General features: G+C 41.4%; 1 protein-coding gene across 2 annotated transcripts in view; it reads left to right on the top strand.

The window, feature by feature from the left end:
- Window positions 1–24,230, top strand: part of PAK1IP1 (PAK1 interacting protein 1) — a 193,325-nt gene that overhangs the window by 93,842 nt on the left and 75,253 nt on the right. For both annotated transcript variants that reach the window (XM_086964991.1, XM_086964990.1), the window contains 3 exons: window positions 9,959–10,079; window positions 10,190–10,264; window positions 10,619–10,671. In XM_086964991.1, the coding sequence (XP_086821117.1) occupies window positions 9,959–10,079; window positions 10,190–10,264; window positions 10,619–10,671 (249 nt within the window). The remainder of the gene's footprint in view (window positions 1–9,958; window positions 10,080–10,189; window positions 10,265–10,618; window positions 10,672–24,230) is intronic.

The following is a 24,230-nucleotide window of genomic DNA, read 5'->3' as shown; positions in this document are numbered from 1 at the left end:
TTGCCCCAGCTGATTGATCAGCCAGTTATGTCAGATTTGGATGGCCAGCCAGGGGTGGCATAATACATGCTGCAGCCCCTGGTAGTCCTTGGGTTCACTTATGCCCTGGGTACCTATGGTACACTGTACAAGTACTTACAAGAGTGACCCAATACCAATTGGTAAATGCACCTAAAGTACATGGATGTCCATTTAGAGAGAACAGCTAGGCTGTGGGTCTGATTAGCAGGCCCACAGCCAGGGAAAGTCGTAAACCAGTGAAGCAAAAAGCAAAAAGCAAAAATCTGGGGTGACCATAGGATTGCAGACCCTACGCTCCTACATCGCCACCCAATGCCGCTCCCCCCCGCCACCCAATGCAGAGAGCTTGTTGTTTGTGGGTCAAGTTTCGTGTAAGACGCGCTTTCACTTTCAATATGCGAGCCGCTCGCTTTTGCTCGTTCCTGCATATATTTTTTTTTAAGAGCGCTCTGCTTCTAACAAGCGCTACTGTATACTTGTTGGCTTTCCCCCTCCCTACTCTTGTTTGGAGCCCTCTCCACCCTGCAAGCACAAATGCAACTGTGGATTGCTCACAGAGGAGAGCCAACGCTGAGACCTCGCACTGCAAATCCCCCTCACCCCCCAGCACTCACCCATTGTCTGCCTCCGTTTACTTTGGTGGCGCCGACAGCATGTTCAGATCATTAACCCTTTCCCCCTCTGCCAAGACTTTCAACAATATGCAGTGATACGTGGCCTACTGCTGCTTTAAATTTGCCATGTTGCCTTCTATATGCGGGCCGCTCGCTTTTGCTAGTTACTGCATACGTTTTTTTTTTAAGAGCGCTCTGCTTCTAACAAGCGCTACTGTGTACTTGTTGGCTTTCCCCCTCCCTACTCGTGTTTGGAGCCCTCTCCACCCTGCAAGCACAAACGCAGCTGTGGATTTCTCACAGAGGAGAGCCAGAGCTGAGACCGCGCACTGCGAATACCCCTCACCCCCCAGCACTCACCCAGTGCTGGGGAAAGCGTTAATGATCTGAACATGCCGCATCCGTTTACTTTGGTGGCGCCGCCGGCATGTTCAGATCATTAACGGTTTACCCCTCTGCCAATACTTTCAACAATATGAAGTGATACGTGGTCTACTGCCGCTTTAAATTTGCCCTGTTGCCTTCTGATCTTCAGCAAAGCACTTTATCACTATATACCCTAATCCCCTCTTATCATAACATTTGAGGCTCCTCGAAAGACGCTGTCCTGATACTGCCTTAAACTTTATATACAGAACTGAAGTGTACATCACCCCAGGGGAGTAACACGGGTCACCTTCAGAGGGGCAGGCCAGGCACCACCCTTCAGGGGCCCACTAACCCATCAGAAGCCAGAGGACCATGATTATCTGTGAGGTATGGGAGTCCTCTTAGCATTATGGAGGTCCTCTTAGCATTCTGTGGGGGAGGGGGCATTATTTGCGTTACATCACTGCATCTGCCACGTAGAACACCTACAGCTAGTCCTAGCTGTTTTGGACAGCACTTTGCATGCTGGGACTCGTAGTATTCGATCACCAGTTTCCGCGATAGGTTAAAAAAATCACAGCATTCAGTGCCGTTGGTTAAATGACTAGACTGGCTGATGCTGTCACTCGTGTCATGAGCCCAGTTGGCAACTCTAGATGTGGCGTGGAAACACACTGCTGCGGCCCTCTCCACTCATTTATGTTTTGGACGGCATTTATATTACCTCCGCCTCAACTTTCCCTTCTGTTGCTTACTCGTCGTTTTTTGGGGGGGTTTACTTTGGCGGCGCCGATGGCATTTTCACATCATTAACCCTTTCCCCCTCTGCCGATACTTTCAACAATGTGCAGTGCTACGTGGCCTACTGCCGCTTTAAATTTGCCCTGTTTCCTTCTGATCCTCAGCAAAGCACTTTATCACTCTGTACCATAATCCCCTCTTATCATAACATTTGAGGCTCCTCGAAAGAGTCTGTCTTGATGCTGCCTTAAACTTTGTATACAGAACTGAAGTGTACATCACCCCAGCGGAGTAACACGGGTCACCTCCAGAGCTCCAGGCGCCACCCGCCACCCTTCAGGGGCCCACTAACCCATCATAAGCCAAAGGACAGTGAGTATCTGTGACGTATGGGGGTCCTCTTAGCATTCTGCGGATGATGGGGGCATTTTTTGCATTACATCACTGCATCTTCCATGTGGAACACCTACAGCTAGTCCTAGCTGTTTTGGACAGCACTTTGCATGCTGGGACTCGTTTTCTATCACCAGTTTCAGCAATAGGTTAAAAAATCACAGCATTCAGTGCAGTTGGTCAAATGACTAGGCTGGCTGATGTTGTCACTCATGTCATGAACCCAGTTGGCAACTCTAGATGTGGCGTGGAAACACTGCCGCGGCCATGGTGAATCCTACAGCGTTTTATCTCTCCCACTCCCATGTTCTTTTCTTGGCTAATTTAAGCACCTGTGTTTGTGCACGGAATGTGCACCCTTATCTCTTATGGAAACAGCTGTCCTAGACTTGTGCTCTGAGTCTGGTATGCCTCTCGATTCACTTTGTGTACATCACCCCTGAATCTTCTGTACATAAACTGGGGGTCAGCGTCCCCTCGGTCCAGTTCCACTCCGCTCCTGGCCTGGGTCAGCAGAGACTCGTATCACATGCTACATTACACTTTTTCGTGCTGTGTTATTCACAGGAAACGGTGGTCTAAGTGTTCTCCCCGCGTGAGTAAATCTGTGGTTCTGAATTATCTGGTGCTTGTGTAAAGCACCCCATAACTTCGGGTCGAGATAGCGAAATTTTAAACTGCAAAAAAGTGAATATATAAAAGTACTTATTCATCAGGAGTTCTCAAGTTACATCTGAAAACGTGCTCAATGTACGTGTTTTTAGGGATCTCCAACTACACAGTGTGATTTACTGTTCAAGGCATCTTTAGTTAGGTTTCTCTTTTTGTAATTTTGAGGGGTTTTTGTACTCCAAGTGGAGTCTGCTCTCTTGGAACAGGTGAATAAAAAAGTCATCAAAATGGCATGCATGTGGCATGCCTTAAGAGTGCATATATCACCAGGCTGGGCCATCATAGCATGCATATGCCACCATGCTGGGCCATCAATGCACATGGGTAAAGTTCCTGATGTCTTATGCGACACCAGGCCCTGTCCTTGCAACCGTTGGCATCTTAGGGGGTCAATGGGACAAAATGAGGAAGCATGCCAGGTGTATTACTTCAGAAATATGGCCTTGCTGTTCAATTAATTCACACAGAGGATGTGGCCTAACGGCCAGAACTGCTGACGTTGGACCTAGGGAAATTGGTTCGAGTCTCTGCATCAGCTCAACATCCTGTGACTCTGGACAAATCATTTAATATTCTGGTGTCTACTGATCCAGCGCTCCTAATGAAAAACTGTCTCACAAACACAACCCATCTCCTCTTTACTCACCATCAATCATAAATCACTACCAAGGCCCTTAAACTAACGACACAATTTTTGAGCGACTGAATCATGTGACCTAATTAAACCTATCTATTCACAAAGTGTTTACAAAATTATATACAACTGCAGTTTATCATTTCTTACCATGGTTTTTGATCATATGACATTTAATTAAGTCACTAAGACGAATGGATCTAATAATGATAACTAGACCATGAATAAACAAGACCAGCTTGTCATTTCAAAAATCTAATTTTATTAGCTTTATTTTATTCAAGAGAAGAGCATTTTTATTCAGAAATCATTCTTTTATTAGCAATTTGAAAGCATCGTTCAAGGAAAGGCTTATTAGACTGACATATTAAAGGTAAATCAATTAGCATGAACTAAAGCAAAAATATAAGTTTCCATTCCCTAAGTTCTATCACCCTGTCTAAAAACCCTCTTCACCTAAAGAAAATTCATTAAAGACTGCTGTCCTTACGTGCGCCAAAGAGTCCAACAGCACGTAACGCTCATCAGGAATCTGAAAGCGAGGAGAGATTCCCTCCTCCCCGTGGGCCACGTTTTATACCTTTCTAACTAGCTAAAGTAACTAAATTCTGCGTGCTTTTCCATAAATCCAATTCTGCTATTGGCTGAGCAGTGTCAGTCCATTAGGTCACTCTTACATTTTGTCCAAGTCCGGGCTTCACATTAGCCCTATTGTCTCTTTCTTCGATGACATTTGGCTTCCTCAGAAATGATACTTTCTCGTTCGAGTACTGTCTTTTCACTTCCTAACCTTGGCAGACAAACGCAAATCCTGTCCTTGGGCCTTTACTCCGAGAGCACATTTTTATTCAAGCAAATATTTCCGTTATTATACAATACAAGGCTCCACTCTGAACAAGATTTCTTTCACGTCTGCTTCTCTGTCAGCCATATTTTTCTCGAGCCACTTTTTAGGCCTCACTGTAGAATCTATTATTAAACAAACACAAGAGTTCAATTAATTAAAGAATTGAGATCCATACTGTTACCCGCCCCCTTCTAATTATTAACCGGGTTAATTATGTTACCTAGCCAAAGCACATATAACAGAATTTATATCAACCTTCTTCTTTTGGGCCATAAGGATCCTCCACGAGCTTTTGCCACAGAAAAGACATAACACAACATAAGCACACAAAATAGGCACATGCCATTAATTAAACAGCCGCATTTAATACTGACAAAGACAATAGACAAGAGTAGTTTATTATTTTTCCACACACTTGAGAATGCAACATAGAAGCACATTAGTCCCACATGTAATGTCTGCAATTTTAAACTAAGTTGATTAATAAATTCAACACATGCTGTTAGTACTATTATATTTGTTATGGAAGTTTAACTTTGCGAGTTTGAACGAAATTTCATTCAACATCTCGCTCCATCACTACCAAAAAACAAAGCATTTGCAATGCAATAGGTCTCGCATTTACTCGAAGTTGAGCTATTCGCATTTTAAATGACAATGTCTTTTTTATTTATGTTTTGGTTTTTAAAACAAATAAAAGGCATAGTCATTTGCAATGCTAATAGCTTAAACTCTCGTAAACGTGAGCCCTATTGCATTGCCATGCCGCTCCCCCGCCCCACCACGCAATGCCGAGAGCTTGTGTCCGTTTCGCTTCTCTCTTCTTGTTCTAATTGGAAGAATGTCTGGGCCGTTCGGTGAGTCGTATTCATAAAACTCTCAACTTTGTGCTGTAAACAACCAAGTGAATTATTAATCTTCCTGCTCAACTTAAAGCTGTGCTCTACCATGTGTAAGTAAATGAAACACAGTCTCACTGTTAGGAATATATACTTTTTGGTGTATATGCTCCGTATTCACCCAACTCAAACTCCTACTATATCAACAACAATCCACACGTTAACCAAAACACTAACCTGCTGCTACTTCTTACATAAACCTTTCTAGTGCCAAAATCTAATCTCACCTCAAGATTTAAACCACTCGCAAACCCTATCTACAACCAAGTTTCCAGGGTTCCTCCGCTGCAACAAGCATGTGCGTTTGTGACGTAACTAAGATAATCAACGACGGACAAAAAGCTCAACCATTGATATATGCACTAACGTGGCCGCCATCTTGGCCCGCCCGACGTCCTAGTCTTACTCATGCTGAACTCTATCTATTAGTAAACAATCGTGACAGGTGACGTAAACTAAAAATACCCGAAATAATAACCCTACTGATATCCCTATTAATTACATAAATTGCATCAGTTGTTAACGACCACGGATTGCATTATCATTGATGATGAGCTTGCTCGTGTGGTCGCCATCTTAGCCCACCCAACCTCAAGGTCCTTGTGCTATTGAACTACGCTTATATCTGTTTATACAAGAACTAAATATCCTAATTGCACTTTGGGTAACCCGAAGTGCAAATTTGGGTGAACTGAAACGGGAAAATCCTCAATTCACTCCAAGTGTCCTGAACATGACCACAATTTCAAACCAACATGTAAAGCATGAAGTCCCACTGCATGCGACTGTGTTTCCATCACCAGATAATCATCCACTCCCCATAATATGTTGAGATTATGTTGTGTGAATAAACAGGTTATGTGTAAGTGGTAAGCTATAACATTTTCACTCATACATATATGGTATACGGATTCCTGGACCTAACGTGCTTTTTGCGTGTAATGGTAAGATGCTCAACCTTTATATGTAACAACTCATATCTTATAATGACATTGAGCCCCTTCGGTAATAGTGAATCTGTCTGTCTATCTATCTATCGATAGCCCTCACTCTATCGATCAGCATCAGTCTTTGCAACCATTCAACAACAACTGGTTCAAATATGTTCTCTCAATGTTTCAAGCTTTTTTACAAATGTCACAAAAAGATGTTAATATTCCACTTCTGTTCTTGGATTTTCGTCACAATAAAATACTCTGAACATAATCTTCACAAATGTTATTTACAAAAGTTTAAGCTATTGACATTATAAATTACTATAACTTTTATTTAAGTATTAATTATTTAAAACAATTAAAAGCAATTATTTGTAATATCAATACATCTAAGTCCCGTAAATACAACACATATTGCATTACAAATGCTCTAGGTGTCACATTTGCGAAAGTTAAAACTATTGGCATTGTAAATGACAAAGCTATTAATTTAGCTATTTTCAAAACCAACACATAAATACAAAATGTGTCATTTACAATACCAATAGCTCAAATTTTCCTAATGCGAGACCTATTGCATTGCAAATGCTTGTTCCACATGTAATTGATCCAATTCACTTCTTACACTATCTTGCACACTTAAAGGTATCCATCTTAATTTAGTTACTGCAGGCACCACATTTCTTCTCAACCTAATGTGATGTTTATAACCTCTAAGACAACTCAAGTTTTTCTTGGAATAGCTGAGGAAATTCTTTTGAGTTCAATGCGACTTTCATGCGTTCTAGATTTCTCTTCCGTGAAGCTGACTTGCACTTCACCTAAAATGCCTCCCAGGCTTATGCTGAAAATTAAGTTGCACGGAGCTGAGCGCTTGCGCATGCCTTACTTCCTTTGACATCAACAATCACTGCACTGATCCTGAGACGTCTTCTGGCAACTGTTGGGTTGTAGGTAGGACAAATTTTCCAATCGTCGCCAATGTAGCATCGGGTTAGAAGTACACAGATCAAGTTAGATCTAAGTTTAATCAATGCACCCCAGCCAGTCTGCCTCACAGCATCAGCTGATTCATCGCCCCTTTACATTCCAGAACACACCACAACATAATGGCAGGTTGTGACTCCTCATCTCATGACCTGCAGCATGCATGTTCATGAGAACTCCACACCCACCTCTCAGATTGTGTCAAATACCTGCCTGAAGTACCTGCAAGCTTATTACTTAGTCGGGTGTCAGATACCAACTCATCATAATTTCAGGTATCATTCTGTGCACTGAATGGATATATAGCATTTGGTAATGATTTCTCCTAATGCTTCCCATTCTTTTCCTGAATACCGATGTGCACAGTGTGTGGTCTCCCGTCATATCCTCCGCTTTTGCCTACCTTAAAAGGTGGTAATCATCTTGTACAGCCCAGACAATAAACCCCCTATTACTGTGAATGTGTTTATCATAGCATTAAAACAGGTCTTGCATCTTGTTGCTGCAGCTCTGATTGAAGGGTGCATCACCCAGTTAGAAGGTTCAAAATGGTTAGCAGCCTACCCAGAGGTGGACATCACAGCAAAATCTTCCCAAGATTAAATCTTATGATGCTCCTAGAGATCTTAAATAACCCCAAAGCTAAAACCAGAGATCCACAGGCCTGTCTCAATATGGTAGATATTGGAGTTAATTATCTTACCAGTAGGAAAGTACTGTACAAGTATGGCTTTCTTAAAGGGATAATGAGGACAAAACACTTTGTCTCCCAAAAGAACTTTACTGCAGAACAGCATCTGAATGAACCACAATACTTTTGGAACATTGTCCCCTAAATCGTGAGACCATGGGGGAGTTGTTTGAGAATAATGTATGAATATGAAAACCAAACACTGTTTCACCACGCAAACCTCTTGCCTACAGTCATGCTTCGTAGCTCAGGGCAGATGATTTGGCCCTGCTCTGAAGCCACAGGACCTCTGCACTTCACAATCATTGAATACACCACCCGTTCCTCTACAGCAGTGCGTTCTTTACGAAAATGTAAGACTTTCTGTGCAGCAGTCAAAGCGTATCCAGGATAACAATCCAAAGCAAAAATGTACAGCTGAAATATAAAAGCAATCAGAATTTTGAACTTTGTCTAGTAAAATGTCTATACCTCCGCTTCAAGGAGATGCTGTGGTAAGGCCTAAGGAGAGCTGTGCATAAATAAATTCCCTCAAATATCAACAAGTTTCATCGGTTTTGTTTACAGGAATTTTCCAGAATTCCTCCCAGAATGTGAGTAAAACTCTTTCAGGAATTATTTACTTCATTATTGCTTCTAAATAGGGTTCCACTTGTTCCGAAGGATGCACTTCTTCATGCACATTTGCTTAATATTGACCGATATTTTTGTTTGATGACGAAATAACACTTTTGTGTGTTGTTTGTCATACTGTGGTGAATTTATCCACTGTTAGATTTAGCAAGGAATAGATGGACATCCTATACATATTGATATGTAAAACCATAGAAAATTGAAAGGGGTTCTTTATTGTTTGCATCAGTGTGAGTTAATTGTACTATCCCTCTCAACTATAGCATGTTGCTATAAGGAAATTGGTATATTCTGTTTGTTTCCTTACTTTTAAAAGTGTTGTGATTACATTAGATATCAGTTTTAAATGTATTAGTTAGTGAACTGTTCTCCTTTTAAAAAGCCCTGCAGCAACAATATGAGCTCTAGTTGAACCTGGGGATGGTGCAGCCCATTCACCTTCTCCTTGAATTAATAGTAACTCGGGGAAGTCCTTTGTCTCGTTACCGTAGTGATCTGAATCTACACTGACAAGCAGTTTAATTAATTAGCACAACCTGGATTATATGACCTAGAAAAACATGCAGGACTGACAAATTCTACCACACCTAGCCTAAATGGGTCTGTTGAGTTGTCCTCCCAGAGCCCCTAAGGAGTTAATACCACTAAAGTTGGGACCATGTATCAAAAACCTTCTAATGTATCTGTAAAAAATACAAACATGATTTAAGAAATGGTTTCTTGAACGTGACGCTCTAAATGGATAGCTCCCTTTACACAGCATTGTTCACCAGTGTATGCCCAAGGACATTAACCTGTAGCAAAGACAGTTTTTCCTTTGAAATTAGAAATACTTAATTGGGATAATAAATGAATATTACATTTACTATTTCTGATCTGCTATTTTGTCAAAGAGTCCTAGGCGTGATGCACTTTGGCAGGAAGGGGCCTGTCTAGTGGTGGCAAATCAATAGGGCGAAATATGTCATTGGTGAAATATGGCCATTAATGCTTGGAGTCTTCTATTGTGGGTTTTGTTTTGTGAGGGGAGTTTTTAACTCCCTGGGTATTTCTCAATATAATATGATACTGCAGGTAGCGGTTGTTTCCCATAAGCCACACTAACATTTCCTATTTGTTTGGAAACAAGTTTTGTTCCACTTGGTAACTTGATGCCTGTTCACTACTGCCATGAACTGTTTAGTCCACAGAATGAGACAGACTAGTATGTTCCAGATTAGTAATTACATTCTGACTCCTAAGAAAAGTCCCTCCAGTTTATCTCCCTCCTTTAGTAGTATTTAGAGGTTGCGTCTAGACATATATGTTTTTATTAGTATGGCACCTTCTCAAAAATGCACATCTGATCTAAATTATTCCAATTGCTATAACTGCCGTCCCCTCCTTCCTTAAGAAATAGTTACATTTATGTGTTTCTGGTGATCTGAATATATAGCTAAAAGACAGAGGTACACTGAGAGACTAGTGCGACATGCATGTGTTTGTCTCATAAATGCTAAAGGCTCCCGTTTTGTATCTTCAGGGACAGTGTCCTGCCTTGAATTTTATGGCACGTCACATTTACTCAGCGGTGCTGAAGATGGACTGATCTGTGTGTGGAATTCCAAGAAATGGGAATGCTTGAAATCGTTTAAAGCTCACAAGTGAGTCCCCTTATGTGTGTGTGTATTATATATATATATATTTGTTTTGTATGTTCTGATTATAAAGAGCAGTTTTCTAGAGTCAACACTTATTTTTTTATTTGTCCTAGGGGACATGTGACGTCTCTTTCCATTCATCCCTCTGGAAAATTAGCTTTGTCAGTGGGGACGGACAAGACCTTAAGGTAGGAGAAGACAGGTATGTAAGGAGTGAGATGTTAAGTAAGAGCTGTGATCTTACCCCAATATTGAGCTCCATAATATTACAATAGCTCAGTTTGAAATAGCACTTGCTCCAAAAGCATATTTCTTTCATTGTATTTATTAATACCATTCACTTCTGTAATGGTGGTTTTTGACATGTGATTGTGTGTATGGGAGAGAGAAAGAGGGTTCAGTGCAAATCAACCATTACTTGATGGCAGAGCCTCAGTTTGTTTCGTACAATGGATATGTGTCATCTGAGTCATCATTTTTAATACTGGTGATGTATGTAACTATGCTGTGTAAGTCTTCTATTTTGTGTCGGTCTTTTACAGGACATGGAACTTGATTGAAGGCCGGTCAGCGTTTATCAAAAACCTGAAGCAAAGTAAGTACTCATTGCTATGTTGAGGGTAAAACCCAAAGATTGAAAGCATGTTCCTAGTTATTGTTCTTCCTTTTAAAACATTCCTAAGTTTTACTGCTCCTTGGGATTAGGTCCTAAAGAAGTACTATATTTCCTCTAATTTCTCTGGAACAGCATGATGTTTAGTGGTAGATCTAAGATACCAGACTTGTCTTCGATCAGTGTTGTGGTCAAGGCCAGTGTTCGCAGTTGTGATGTTCAGCTAACTTACGTATTCCATATCAGTGCTGAGAATGCATATTGCCGGTGCCTTACATTTTTGTGAAAACAGCGAAAGTGTGCCATAAGACAGTCACCCATTTTCTAGCTGAGGTGATGATAGCAGATCTGGTTTGCTTAATTCAAACTCTTAACTGTGAAATTTATTATGTGATCACACTCCTTGGATAATATAAACATTAGTTTTGTTTTATTGACGTTGTCCATTCTAAGTTTGCAACAATTTTTTTGCTACAAGATGGTGTTCATAACTGTACACGTGATTTGTGTTTGTCATAAAGTAGCATTAAAAATGATAAAAAAAATTGTGCATTCGCAGTGCTTAAATTCTACGCCAACACTCTTTCAAGTGAAAAATTACATGGAGAAATGCCAAGCTTCTTCTTGTCACTTGTCTGAGTTGGTGGGTACAATGCTGTCCATTTGCAGGATCATTTTGATGTTTGTGACTTTTTCCCCAGTCTCCTCTTTATTCTGAAATGGCTTATATGATTTAGAGTTCTTCAAAGCAGCCCTGCAAACTAATGTACAGAAAAAAACAATCCAGCGTCTCCCTTAGGAGTCACCTTAAGAGTGGTTTGCTTTTGCTGTGACGTATTTTTGAAATTCGGTGCTTTATGCTTGATAAAGATAACTTTTTAGTATTTTGTTCCTGTCTACAGGGTAGTGTTTCAATTCATCTCATAGGTGCTGAAGAATGAGGAGTGGGAAAGCTATTTGCATTTCCCTATTTATATCAGAACAATTGAAAATAGATATTTCTTGACAGAGATGCAAAGGTCACCCTACTAAAGTGCATGATGACTAGATTTGGAGTGAGACAGTTATCAATTAAAGGCATGCAAAATGAAAATCTGCTTCTCAAAATGTGAGTATTCTAAGGTGGATAATAGAAGGTACTGTTTTTAACAAATGCAGTGTCCACTACTCTGCTCCCTCTTCCTCTTGAAAAGCAGCCTGTTACAGAAGGAGTGTCTCCAAAGCTGACAGTCTCACAGCACAGGCCACAAGAGTGACTAGAGTTCACACTTGGATGTCAGTCACAGTGATATATGCATCAAAAGGTTAGCCCAGGGTCCCCAGCACTACTCTTTGTTTCTTTGATCAGCCCCATCTCCATCCAGAGAGGTGTCCAGGCCCCTCCCTTGTGACCGCTCACTGAATCTGATTGCAACCTTTTGATGTGTACTGTGAAAGCCTCGCTCTTCCCTCCTCCGTGTGTTTCCAACACATCTTACAGGAGTGCAGAAATACACAAACCTGCCTAGCAGGATCTCTCTGTCTCCTCTCCATGCAGGTGTGGGTCTTCCAAAGTAGAATCCAGTGCAATCCATGTATTGTACCATCTACAGGCACACATGCACTTGGGGCCGGCATGCACACACCGCCCAGTACTGTACCCTCTATGTACTGTATCACTCGGAACAAATACATCCAGCTTATGCCTTGAACCTGCATGCACTTCATCCTCCCTATATTATACCATTCACGGGCACACATACACCCATTACATGCATTTAACAGGCACGTACTACACAGCACTACATCCTTCAACTACTGTACCATTCAAAGGCATATGTACATGCAGCACACAAATTCACCATGTATGCACTGCTCAGCACTGCCTTATCCCTGTTTTGTACCCTCTCTTGGCACACATACACCCAGCTCTGATAACACTGCCTATGCGCTGCACAGCACTTCACACAAGCCGATCTAGGCCAAGGGTGAGTTAAGTACACATAAACTGAACTTTTAAAAAGCTGAGAGAGCCTGTAGGCCTCACTACTGTGAAGCAGGTTATAAAGGACCTTTTCACTCCTACTGACCACTACATAGTATGCTGCACTCGTGCTGCTTAACTCCTGGTGAAGGCAATATATTTTCACCACTATCGGGGTAGCTCTTTGGGTGCACCTCCCAGTCCAACAAGACCACAATCAATGAGACAGGCTTATGTAATGGCACACACGCTTGATCCATGTTTACCTATGACAACAAAAATCTGCATTAGAGATCCAGACAATAGAACAGTTGGGCACTCAGGGCAGGGGATAAGGTTGGTTACCATGCAGAGGACTTTTCCGTCCCAACAGTCTTGATGCAAAAGTTGGTATATGGCTCTGAGCTTCAGTGCGCACTTCTCATTTGAGAACCCCTTCAGCCTTGCCTCTGGACACAAATTTGTGCAGAATATTCTGGATGAGCATGTGAACGTTTTAGTCCTTGTGACTAAATGAGATGAGGTGACTGATCTGTTGAACCCAACACCCTGATGAGTAGTAGTGGAAGATGGTGCCTGCTAAGCCCTTCTGCTCCATAACGACTACCCTGGACTTGACGGTTCGACCTTCCGGAAAGGATGAGTTGGGAACTGGTGAGCTTGGTTAAAGTACAGCTGGTCTTGATGCTCTACCAGCAGTGCAGATTGTTGAATCAATAGGCTGTCATGAGGCGGTGACGTTTTAACGTTGTCGAGGATGCAGCCACAGTGGGCTTGCCGAATGAAATACCCAGAGTCTGACATGAGCTACGATGCTATTCAGGCATAATTGAATGATATTCAGTTCATTGAATTAATTTCACTAGAGCTATTCCAAAGTAACTACCATTGTTTAGTGGGCTGAAGTACCAAGCCATTGGTGGCAACCCTAACAGAGTGCTGTTACAAGGAAAAGCAAGGTGCCTTGATGCCTGCAAAAGAGATTCTCATTTTTACGTAAGATTTGAAAGTAATGTTTGTATCCACTTTGTTTCTGGAGAAGGAAATAGTATCTTAACGACGATCTGGAAGAAGTGATGCACTGTCCAGTTCAGTGGAGCTTAGCACTTATAACCCCAATCCATGGATTGAAAAGTTGGTAAAAGTAAAATGGAAAATGAGATCTGGGCAAGCAGGGCATCCGAAGGGGAGTAAAACCAGTCATTAGTAACTAAGCAAGATTCAGAACAGAAGCTGTAAACAAATGTTTTTTGTTTTTTGTTTTTTTATTTATTGATTCCTTCGAGAAAATACTGAACCTGATGTCAATAATGAACATCAATAAACTGAAAGGTGTAGTTCTCATAGATTCAGACAATTACCATTTCTAGTGTTAAAGAAAAGAGGTGCATTGGAAGGGCATATTTAGAAGCGATGGCAATCACTGACAGAGGCTCACATAAAGAGAGGAGTGGACCTGACTGCTCTCTAGGTTTACATAGTTGAATTTGCATAGAAAATTAATTTTGCTTTGGATTGCTAATAACTTGCCCTATTGAACTAATCTGCATGAATTATCTGAACTGTATGCCTGCCCTCTCTTTTTTTTATTAATTTTTTTAAATAGGCAGATTACTCCAAGTGGTCAAAAGGTACATGGACATGCGATTCTCCAACCTGTCCTTTTTTGGTGCATACTATATTTAAATATGTTTATATTTAAAATATTTGTAGTCGTTTTTGAAATGTCTTCAAAACATTAGAGATACCTGGGCTGAACTTAAAAATGTGAGTAGTTCAAAAACCTTTCCTGTATCGTTGGCTGAGCAGGGATCGTTGTTAATCCAACTGCAGTCAATTGGTTCATAGTTCGAAAACCTCGTTCTGAAAAGTCTTGGGGCCACGGTGGTGTAAGGGGGATGAGGCAACACCCAAGGAAAGGTGTAAAATATTATTCCTTGGAAAAAGGGACCAGAAAAACCTGTGATCCTCAAATTTGGCCAATGCCAATGTGAGAATTCCTGTCCTCTTCTCAAACCATCAGTTGAATTTGGGGGCTACAAAAACAAAATTGAAAAGGCACCATCACAGGAAGCAAATGACACCCCCCAAAAAAATTAAAATATGTTCAGAGCCTAATGTAATAAAATCTCAAAAAGTCAAGAAAGACACCCAACGTAAAAAAAAATTATGGTATAAAAATGAACATCCTGTGAAACTGGCCAGCTATAATTGATCAATGCAATTCTTATACATCCACTTGAAGGAAATTAATTGGAGAATATATGAGGATAACCATACATGGCCATTTCATTGTTACTTAATCTTTAAAAACCTAAACATCACATTGTCTGTGTCACAAAAAAAATGAAATTACGCAGTTCATGTGAGCAGTGCAACCATTACTCGCCACCACTGCTGCTTTGACCTCTCGCATTACAGATGACATTGCAAATGACATACGTAGTGACACCACATATCCCCTAACCATTAGCACCAGTGTGGACAAAACTGTGGATATGCTATTGTTTGTTTCTATGCATTATATGCTAAAAGTATGTGAACTTTCAGATGCGTTCTGTAGGTTTGTTGTATAGTGATTGTCAAGCACACCATTAAATGGTCCTTGAGTGACGCTGTACAATTTTGTTTTAGGTTTGTACGGTGGTGGTGTTTTTCTTTTCCCCATTAAATTGTGATTCCATCCGTGTATTAACAGTAGTGATTTTGTTAGAGAGTTAAAAAACAATTCTGTGGCTAGTATGTTTGCTCAAATTAGCGGACAGCTAGTCTCTGTCTTACAAGTTACTGAATATAACCAACAGGTCAGGTGGCTTTTGGGAAAAGGATGTTCAGCTTATCAACTTAGTGGGCATAAAGTTATAGAACCAAGTACATGCCATGCACATTAAATGCATTTCATATTGGTCTGATGCCTCTTTTCTGAACAAAGTTGCTTTTTTTCAAAGAATATACTTAACCCGTTATAGTGAAGGGTACTAAATGTGAGTGTAGCGTTGACTATCTGAGCCTGGCCAAAAGGAATGGTCTGTAAGACAGTTGGGGATATGTCTGGCCATTGCCTCTTTTAACAGAGACTGTTAAGTGAGCATACAAGCTGTGTGGCATACTAGCAAGATTTGTGCAGTTTATCTTGAACAACAGTGTTAATATAAGGTATATCTGCATCACTTGCCACCTAATTTGTGAAACTATTTGGAGCAGCGTGTGGGAGGTCCAGCACTGTGGGCATGCTACGGGTTGGATTGCTCACCATAACTGGCTAGTTTCAGTGGTCAGTGGAAACCGTAGGTTTTCTCCATCAAGTTTAAGGGTATAGCTGCTTTTAGTTGCAAGGCTCCATATATGGATATGGAACCATGTTTTGCATGGTTCTGTATCAATTACCAAATTAGGCAAAACACTAACTTCCCCACGATGCATTGAGTAACATCAATATTTGTATCAAGTTAACTTTTGTTCCCAATCTATTGCATACATTAGTAAAGTTACCCATTGAATTGCATTCTTTGTTTAAATACTGGATGCATCCTAAAGTGGAGTGCATGCTATCTGGAAGCACATTTCTAACTCTTGTTGCGCCAACCAGTGTATCCTTTTCTTTTTTTTGTCCGGTCTTGTTTACTATCTATATATTCACTGCCACACATAAAAAATGTAGTCCTTAAAAGATCGGAGCAGTAGTTAAACGCTTTTTGCTATATTTTAATACTGTTTGCATTATTAATGTTATTGACTATATGAATGTTTTTAATGGAATCTATTTTATTAAAATTTGCTCTTGTGTATCATGCTGACAGAGAATTACAATGCATTTAATAAAGCTCTTGATTGCTTAAGGAAACATTTAATGGGAGAGCCAAATATAGCTATGGCACACCTCAAGTTCTACACCACATACTCGTATCCTCGTGAGCCAACTACGAAGTATGTTGCAGCCCTGAAAGGGCTAGCAGCCAGATTTGATTTACACAGTTTTCTTGGAAATGTTGTACTTGTTGGTCTTCATTCTTCTGTTATGTCAGGGCCTAATTCTTCGTTGTAAGAAACCAGATTGTTGAGACTTTTGGGGTGGGAGAAGTGCCAGAGTCTTGATAAGAGCTGTGGGTCACACAAAGTAAATTGGTTTCAGTGAGGAAATTCTGGTCCTTCTTTGTAGCTGATTGGGAACAAAATGCCCAGATCCTTGGGATTGGTTCCCCGGAAATGAGTTTATGGTTTCTTAGATCGAAGCACTCCCCACAGTGTTAATTCAGGTCGATAGCAGAATTTCTAGTAATAGGTGGTTCCTGGTAGTGCTACGCTGCAGCAACAGTCTTCTTTATCCAGTGACTCTCATGCACTACAGAGACACAGGTCAGAAGTTCCACTGATACCTCAGTAAGTAAACTTTATTTGCTTCGATTAATTAAAATCGTACAAAAGAGGAAACAGCAGCTACAAAACCATAAAAGAAAGTTTTAGGTAAGAAAGCTCATGAAGCGACAGTTTATACGTGCAGATGAACAACTTTAAAGTGCTCATGCTCTATCTGGAAGTTGTCGGATAACCCCAGGGTGCCACGATAGCCCATAGGTTTGGTGTTAGGATTTCTGCTGCGGCTAGCAGGCTGGCCAAGATTTCGGAGTATTTTTGCAGAAAATTAAAAACTGGGGTCCAACTATGTAACAATGCTCTCACATGCTTGTTGGAATAGTTTTTATTCAAATTTATTAAAACGGTTTTTGTGAACGTCAGTTCAGCGTACAAGTTTGCAGCTTCAGAAGATGGTTTTGTGCTGTCTGTAAGTTGTAAGAAGTCTCTAGGGGGCCAGGATATCCCGTAATTATGATGTTTGTGTTTCCACTCCAGCTAGCAGCATGGCCCAGGGTTCTAACAGTTCCACAAGGAGTTGTGTTGAAAACTAAGGTGCAACTACTCCTTGGTACACTCTGTCGCATGTTGGAGTAGTGTTTGTTCAAGTTTGTTTACAAATTCAGAAAGCAACAGTTTAGAAAAGGGTTGTCTGGCTCTAGGCAGGATATAACAGTCTGTCTGCACGTGAAGATCCCTTTGCTTTTTAGTTAGGGTTTAAGGAGGCGCCTCTTCTCCTCTGTCATTATGATACAAATGCTGGTTAGGTACAGAAGGTTCTAGCTATTAGAGCTGCATAAGCGGCTGTCTGTCACCAGAGTGCAGCCATGCAGGTTCTCCGCTATAGTGGGTGGACATCCCAGGCGACACTGCTGCAGCTTGAGCTTCAGATGGCGGGAATGTGCAGGTTAAGTAAGACGCTTACTTTAGTAAGGGTAGCCATTTATGATTGTCCATGCATGACTCATTTTTGCTAACTCTTCTTTACCTTGTTGATCACGAGGTCGTTTATTGTAGCGTGCAAGTGGAGTGTGTTATCAGTCTCTGCAGACCTATTGTGGGTAAGCTACATAGAACCACGTTGCCGTGTATACTAGGTGGTTTAGTGCTGTTATGCCGAGACGTGGAAGCATGGCTGTTGGTTTCATCAAGAGCCGTAAGAGTTCAACCATGAAGAGATTGAAGAATTCACTGATAACAGATAGTAGAAATGTCCAGGTATAGCTGGTTTTCATGACCTTTTGCACTGTTCTGCTTCAGTGGAGAAGTTCCAGTGGGCAAGCAGGCACCAATTAACAGAAGCTGCACACTTTTGCTCTTGTAAGTCAACTAGAGATTCTTTGGAATGGTTGCTCCGTATTGGGACCATAGGCAAACTTCTCTCCATTATCCACAATCAGGCACATATTAATTCTTCCATCCCTTTCCATTGAATTTTATCCAGATACAGCAAATTTCAATGTTTTAGCCTTTTCTTATCCAATTTAGAATATTGGCGTTTGACCAAAATGCTGCATTTAAATTCACCAGCTATAGCGGTCTATGCACAAAACGTGTTCTCAAGCATTCTTTTTTGATGTAAGTGTAGAACACGTATGTTTCAAGCTTGCATTTTATTTTTTCAACTTTTCCAGATGCTTCTGTACATTACCAGTTGGCTAGTGTCAATGGTGCCAGTTATGCACAAAAGCATGCCTGCAGCCTGTTGTACCAGCACATAAACATGTTAGTTTGTTCTATGGATTTCTATTTCATAGTTCTGTCTCAAATTTGCAGTTTGTGCAGCTGCACCAAACTTGCTCACATATTTATAACTGCCTTATCAAAGTGTCAAATATACCAGTTTAAAAACACCAAATGGGTTTCAGTTTTAAAGCAAAGCCCAAGCAGCTAAAGATGAATTAGCAGGCTCCGGTTACACCTGAGGTTGAAACACCAGGTCTCCAAATCCCCCAAAAAGAGGGACACATAATGAATTTTCTTCATTAATTGTGGCCTAAATTTCCGATTTTGGCCAACCTACTTCAGAAGCACAAACTGATATATCTCAAATTTACCAGAGAGGAAGAGGAATGTATACATTTCCTCATTTCCAAGCCACGTGGAAATGTAGTTGTTGAAAACAATTTGGGGACTGAAGTTGCAAAGAAACTAGCATTGGCCAAGGCTAACCATATCATCTTATGAAACTATCTCTCCAAAGCAGAGTAGAGTGGCTGAGCAGCACCTTTACAAATGCCAGACCAAGCAGGCAGTAGGAGGCTGAGCTGTGGAACCACTGGAGGATTCTCCTGAGATTGAATAGGTAGAGCACCATTTGAGCGTCTAAATCATTTTGCAGTGCTTAGCATAAAGCACCATCTAAAACTGTGGCATTGCAGGGCTATTTACCTCTATAGGATAAACCTGTGGTAAGGCAGAGTTAAACAGAGGGCCCGCCAAGCAACATTTCAAATGCTCATTGGGCAGAGGGAGCTAAACCACGTTGACAGTATTCCAATATAGTGTTTCCCCTGGCAGTAATTTTCAGTCTTTGCAGGACAAAATGTACATTGTGTATGAGTTCTGGGAAATGCTGTGCTGCTCACTTCCCATTTGCCCAATCTGGTGCCCTCATCCCCATGTTCAGTTTAACTTCTATCTGCTAGTAAATAATCTCATTCGCAGATGTAGTATTAATAAAACTAATATTCGATTTTGACATTTTACAGATGTAGATTTACATCTGTAAACCCTTGCCAGTGAACTGAAAAATAAGTTGGTGTGGTCCCTACAGATCAGATCATTGACCCATTGCATGGACTGCTGAACGTATTATCTGAAAAAATAATAGTAGAAGGATGGTTTAAGTGAGAGAGTAAGTTTTTTAGTTTTGAAATAAAGGTTTAATGAGTGGACATATAATGCGTATGTGACATTAAAATTAATTGGTGTGTTAATATGTATTGGTGTGTTAACATTTAGTGAAGGTAAAACAATGTAGATTGTACCCCGACTTCTTTGCACATTCTGATGGTGTGTCTTGTTGAGATGTAATTTGAATATTTAAATACACTTTACCAGTGATAAACACACTGACAGGAACCTGATTTGCCTTATTTTGTGGACTATTCACTTGTAGTTACTGAAGAAAGAAAATGTTAAATGGGAAACTTTGTATGCCATGATCTTAAGAAAAATACATTTGAAACTGGATCCTAAGGTGCATGTCCCAGCAATATTTTGAAATAATTCTACTTATTTGATTTGTACTGGACCAAAATTACTTTTATTCTAAGCACTGAAACAATAACTGTGTGTTCTAACAAAAAATCGCTAACCATCATGAACAACTTTGAATAAACGATCAAACTGAAAATTTTGCAGACTGGCGTAATTCTGGAAAGGCCAGCAAACACTTTTAAATACTTTTTTTTTTTTTAACCATAGAGGGAGCACAGAGGGGCAGATGCGTGGAAATGAGGCTTTTCCCTGCTCAATGTAAATTATCAGTGGGTTGAGAAGCAGAATGTAAGTCAGTCAAAACAGATGAAGCAAGACATTGTACATTTAAATATAATGGAAAAGTAATGAATTTGGAAACAATGCATAATTGGCATTCAAGCAAGCTAAAAAGAAACTACGCAAATTAAATAATAAAGAATATATTGAATTGATAGCAAAGTTTTGTATGAGAGAACCACACTATAGAGAGCAACTATGTAGTTGTTATAAAACTAAAGACTGAATAAGGAGTTTGTTCATGGAAAATAGATGAAGTTCCAGATTTCCTTCATAGTATACAATTGGAAATGGCAAGTATGACCAACCACAGAAATCTTTTTAGGAGGTATGTGAGGAATAAAACAAGCACTGGCGTTGCCAATAGGTCTCGCAGTAGGAAAGTTTGAGCTATTGGTTTTCTAAATTATTATTTTTTTTTTTTGGTGATTTACAATGCCCATACTTTTAACTTTTCACATTAGGAAAGTTTGAGCGATTGGTATTGTAAATGACACTTTTTTATTATATGTGTTGGTTTTGAAAATAGCAAAATTAATCGCTTTGTCAGTTACAATGTCAATAGTTTTAACTTTCGCAAATGTGACACCTATAGCATTTGTAATGCAATGTGTGTTGTATTTACGTGACTTAGATGTATTGATATTACAAATAACAATGGCTTTTAATTTTGTAAATAATTAATACTTAAATAAGTTATTGTAATTTATAATGGCAATAGCTTAAACGTTTGTAAATACATTTTGTGAAGATTATGTTCAGTGTATTTTATTGTGACGAAAATCCAAGAACATTGCATTTGCACCTACATACACATATGTGTTGTAGCGCTGAGTGGTGTGAGGGTGAGTGGGTGTGTGAGTGTGTGAGGGAGAATATATCTTCACATTACCATACATTGAAAACGTCTTAAAGTATGTGCTTGCAACAAAGTGTAAACCGATCAGTGGCCTGTTCGCTCACACTACAGATTTTACATTTATTCTCCTTGCCTGCGACCAGAGGATGCCAAAGACAGTGTTTGATAAAGCTTTGCAGTGATCTGCTGTACAACAAGCTCTGGCATTGCGCAGAGGGGGGCGGGGAGCGGATTCCGGATCAAAAGCAGCTAGGGTGTTGTCTGTAAACAACAAGCTCTCTGCATTGCGTGGCGGGGAAGCAGATTCCTTTGAGTGCAAAGAGAGGCTCACAGGCTTCCAAATTCACCAGCAAGTAACAAGAGAAGTTGTGCAACAAAAGTTTCTAAGAACACCTTCAATTTCCACAGCTAAGAAACAGACGTCAGGTTGAAAGTCCACGCCTGGTTGTGACTGCAGACTGGTAGGCTTATCATTTCAACGAGCCTGAAATGCTGAGAGGTAGCGCCTGGGGTACACCAGAGAAGTTTTGATGACTCGCAGGTTAAATAATTAGCTGCATATGTCAAGAAAGCACTTAACTAGTCTGTTCCAACAAAAAAAAAAACTAGTTGCGCTTTCCATGATGCTCTACCTTCTTTTCCCAGATCACTTAAATTAGTCGTCCCTGCCCTCCTGAAGGCTTAGCACAGCTCCCTGCAGCGCCCGGTGCAGCATGTCTGGTTGCAACTACGTGGAACGCCCGCTCTCTAAACCGCTGTCACGCTCAGTGTGTGCGGTGGGTCGTGGCAGTGGCATCACGGGGGTCTGAGCCAGTGTAGCCCAGGTATGTGCCGCTGGCACGCGCTGCACCTATCGCTCTGCTCGTCTCTAGGAGGAGCGGGGCATGCACAGACCCAAACCCCAGTGCTCTGTTCCCTCGCTGGCTCTGCTGGGGGGAACGTGATATGTGCAGATGTGGGTATGAAAAGGTGGCATTGGCCACTCGGCCACGGTGTCTACTTGCCATGGGATTTACCGAGCTACCTTGTGGTGTTATATAGGTGTGGGAGTGGGGGCAGGAATTGGGGCGGGGGGGGGGGTTGCTGCAGAGTTCCAGTTCCGTAATCCTTGTGTTTTAGCATGTGGGAGCAGGTGAGAGTACCCCACACACGCTAATTTTTCCCACGGTTCTGGTGTGTCTCCCCTCAGCTAAGACCATCCCGCAGTTACTTGAGTGGGGGAGCTTGTTTTCCGTGCGTCAGTGAGTGTACCAGAGTACTGGGTGGTATGGTAGGTGTGTGTGTGCGCTGGTACTGGGTGGTGCGGTAGGTGTGTGTGCGCTTGCTTGAGTGTTTGTGTGTGAATGGTATGGCGATGTTTGGAGGTTAGGCGAATGTGTGGGCTGTGTGTTTGGCTGTCTGCACACGTGTATGGAATAATTATCTTTTTCTACAGTACTGACTACATGCTTCTACGTGTGGCTGGGCTTGGGGGCATTGGAGTTTGAAAGTAAGTATGTGTGCTTTTGTCCGTACGTGTATACTTGTGATCATGCGACTGACTGTGACTGAGGACCTGCAGGTTTGTTTCAGTGTTTTCTGCATATGTGTTCCTTTGCCTGATCCATGCGGAAACATTCTGTGTAAAAGGTTTGCATATGGGGGAAAGGTGGTACGGTTCTCATATGGGGGTGCTCTGCAAATGATGGGCTCGTGGGGCCGGTGTCCTTTGGGTGATCTGGGCTCGCTAGGATCTTGTGTTCTAGGTGTGAGGTACTTTTAAACCAGGCCATGCTCTGTTGGCGAGGAGCTCACGGGGCAATGATGATGAAGACTCTACGGCATGGAGCTCCCCTCTGGGTTAGGGGTGTGAGGGACCGGGTCCACTATGGAGAAGCTGCTGGTACGGAGCGGTGCTTTGTTCGCGATATTCTAGTAGGGCTCGAGGCGGCTTCTTTGTGAGTGAGGTACTAGTGGGACGCAGTCATTTGTGCAGAAGTTGCTCCTGTCTGGTGTGTGAAGGTAAAAAAGAACAGCAAGACTAAGGTACTAGCATAGATGCAAACGTCTGATCAGCGGAGGGACAGTAGCTTTCACACTGCTGTTTGCTAATGTACCCTCTGTAACATGTATGTGGAAGGCTGGGCTTTGAACAGTTGAGGTAAGCATATGCAAATCTGTCTAGTTAGGGGACAGAGAGTGCTTGTTAGGACCTACTTAGACAGTGTATGCAGTTCTTCGAGACCTTTAACAAAACAAGGGAGAGAGCAACACGAGTGGTGGGGGAAAAGCACGAGGGAGACAGCAACACAGGAAGAAGTACACGAAGGAGACAGCAACACATGGCAGAGAAGATGAGCGGCCGGGAAACTGAAAGTACGGCCGGCCGGCCAGCCATGAATAATTAGGGGAGGAGAAGCCGCACAGCACACGCTGGGAGAAGCCCTTTGATGTGCTGTGCGGCTGTGAAAAAATGCAATTAGGAGGGAGGCTGATGCGCGTGCTTGTTTGGTCACGTGATTCACGTGAACTTAAAGAAAACCGCAGCAAGAAGCCCTTGGTTTGACGAGGATTTTGAGCACTTGAATTCTCGCTCCGCTCAATGCGCTTGCGCGCATTGATAGGTCGCGAGACCTAAAAATTCCTAAAATAAAGGCAAGAGAAGATGGGCTAATAGAGGGAGGATAATAAATTTAGGAAGAAGACAAGAAGGAATCCGGAGCAAGGACGAATAAGATGTATTAGAAAGATTATTTTAAATGTACAAAATATAACTCTACAAACACATGGTTTTAACACCTTGGCTGCTAGAGGGTTTTCCCGTCCGGTGCTAATTTAGTGAAAACCCCATTATACATGACGAGTTATCCTTGTCATCAGCACAGC

The sequence above is a fragment of the Lissotriton vulgaris genome, chromosome 4_1, assembly GCF_964263255.1.
Source record: "Lissotriton vulgaris chromosome 4_1, aLisVul1.2, whole genome shotgun sequence".
NCBI classification, from domain to species: domain Eukaryota; kingdom Metazoa; phylum Chordata; class Amphibia; order Caudata; family Salamandridae; genus Lissotriton; species Lissotriton vulgaris.
The sequence above is the reverse complement of the archived record's forward strand: the minus strand, read 5'-3'. Positions and strand labels throughout refer to the sequence as shown.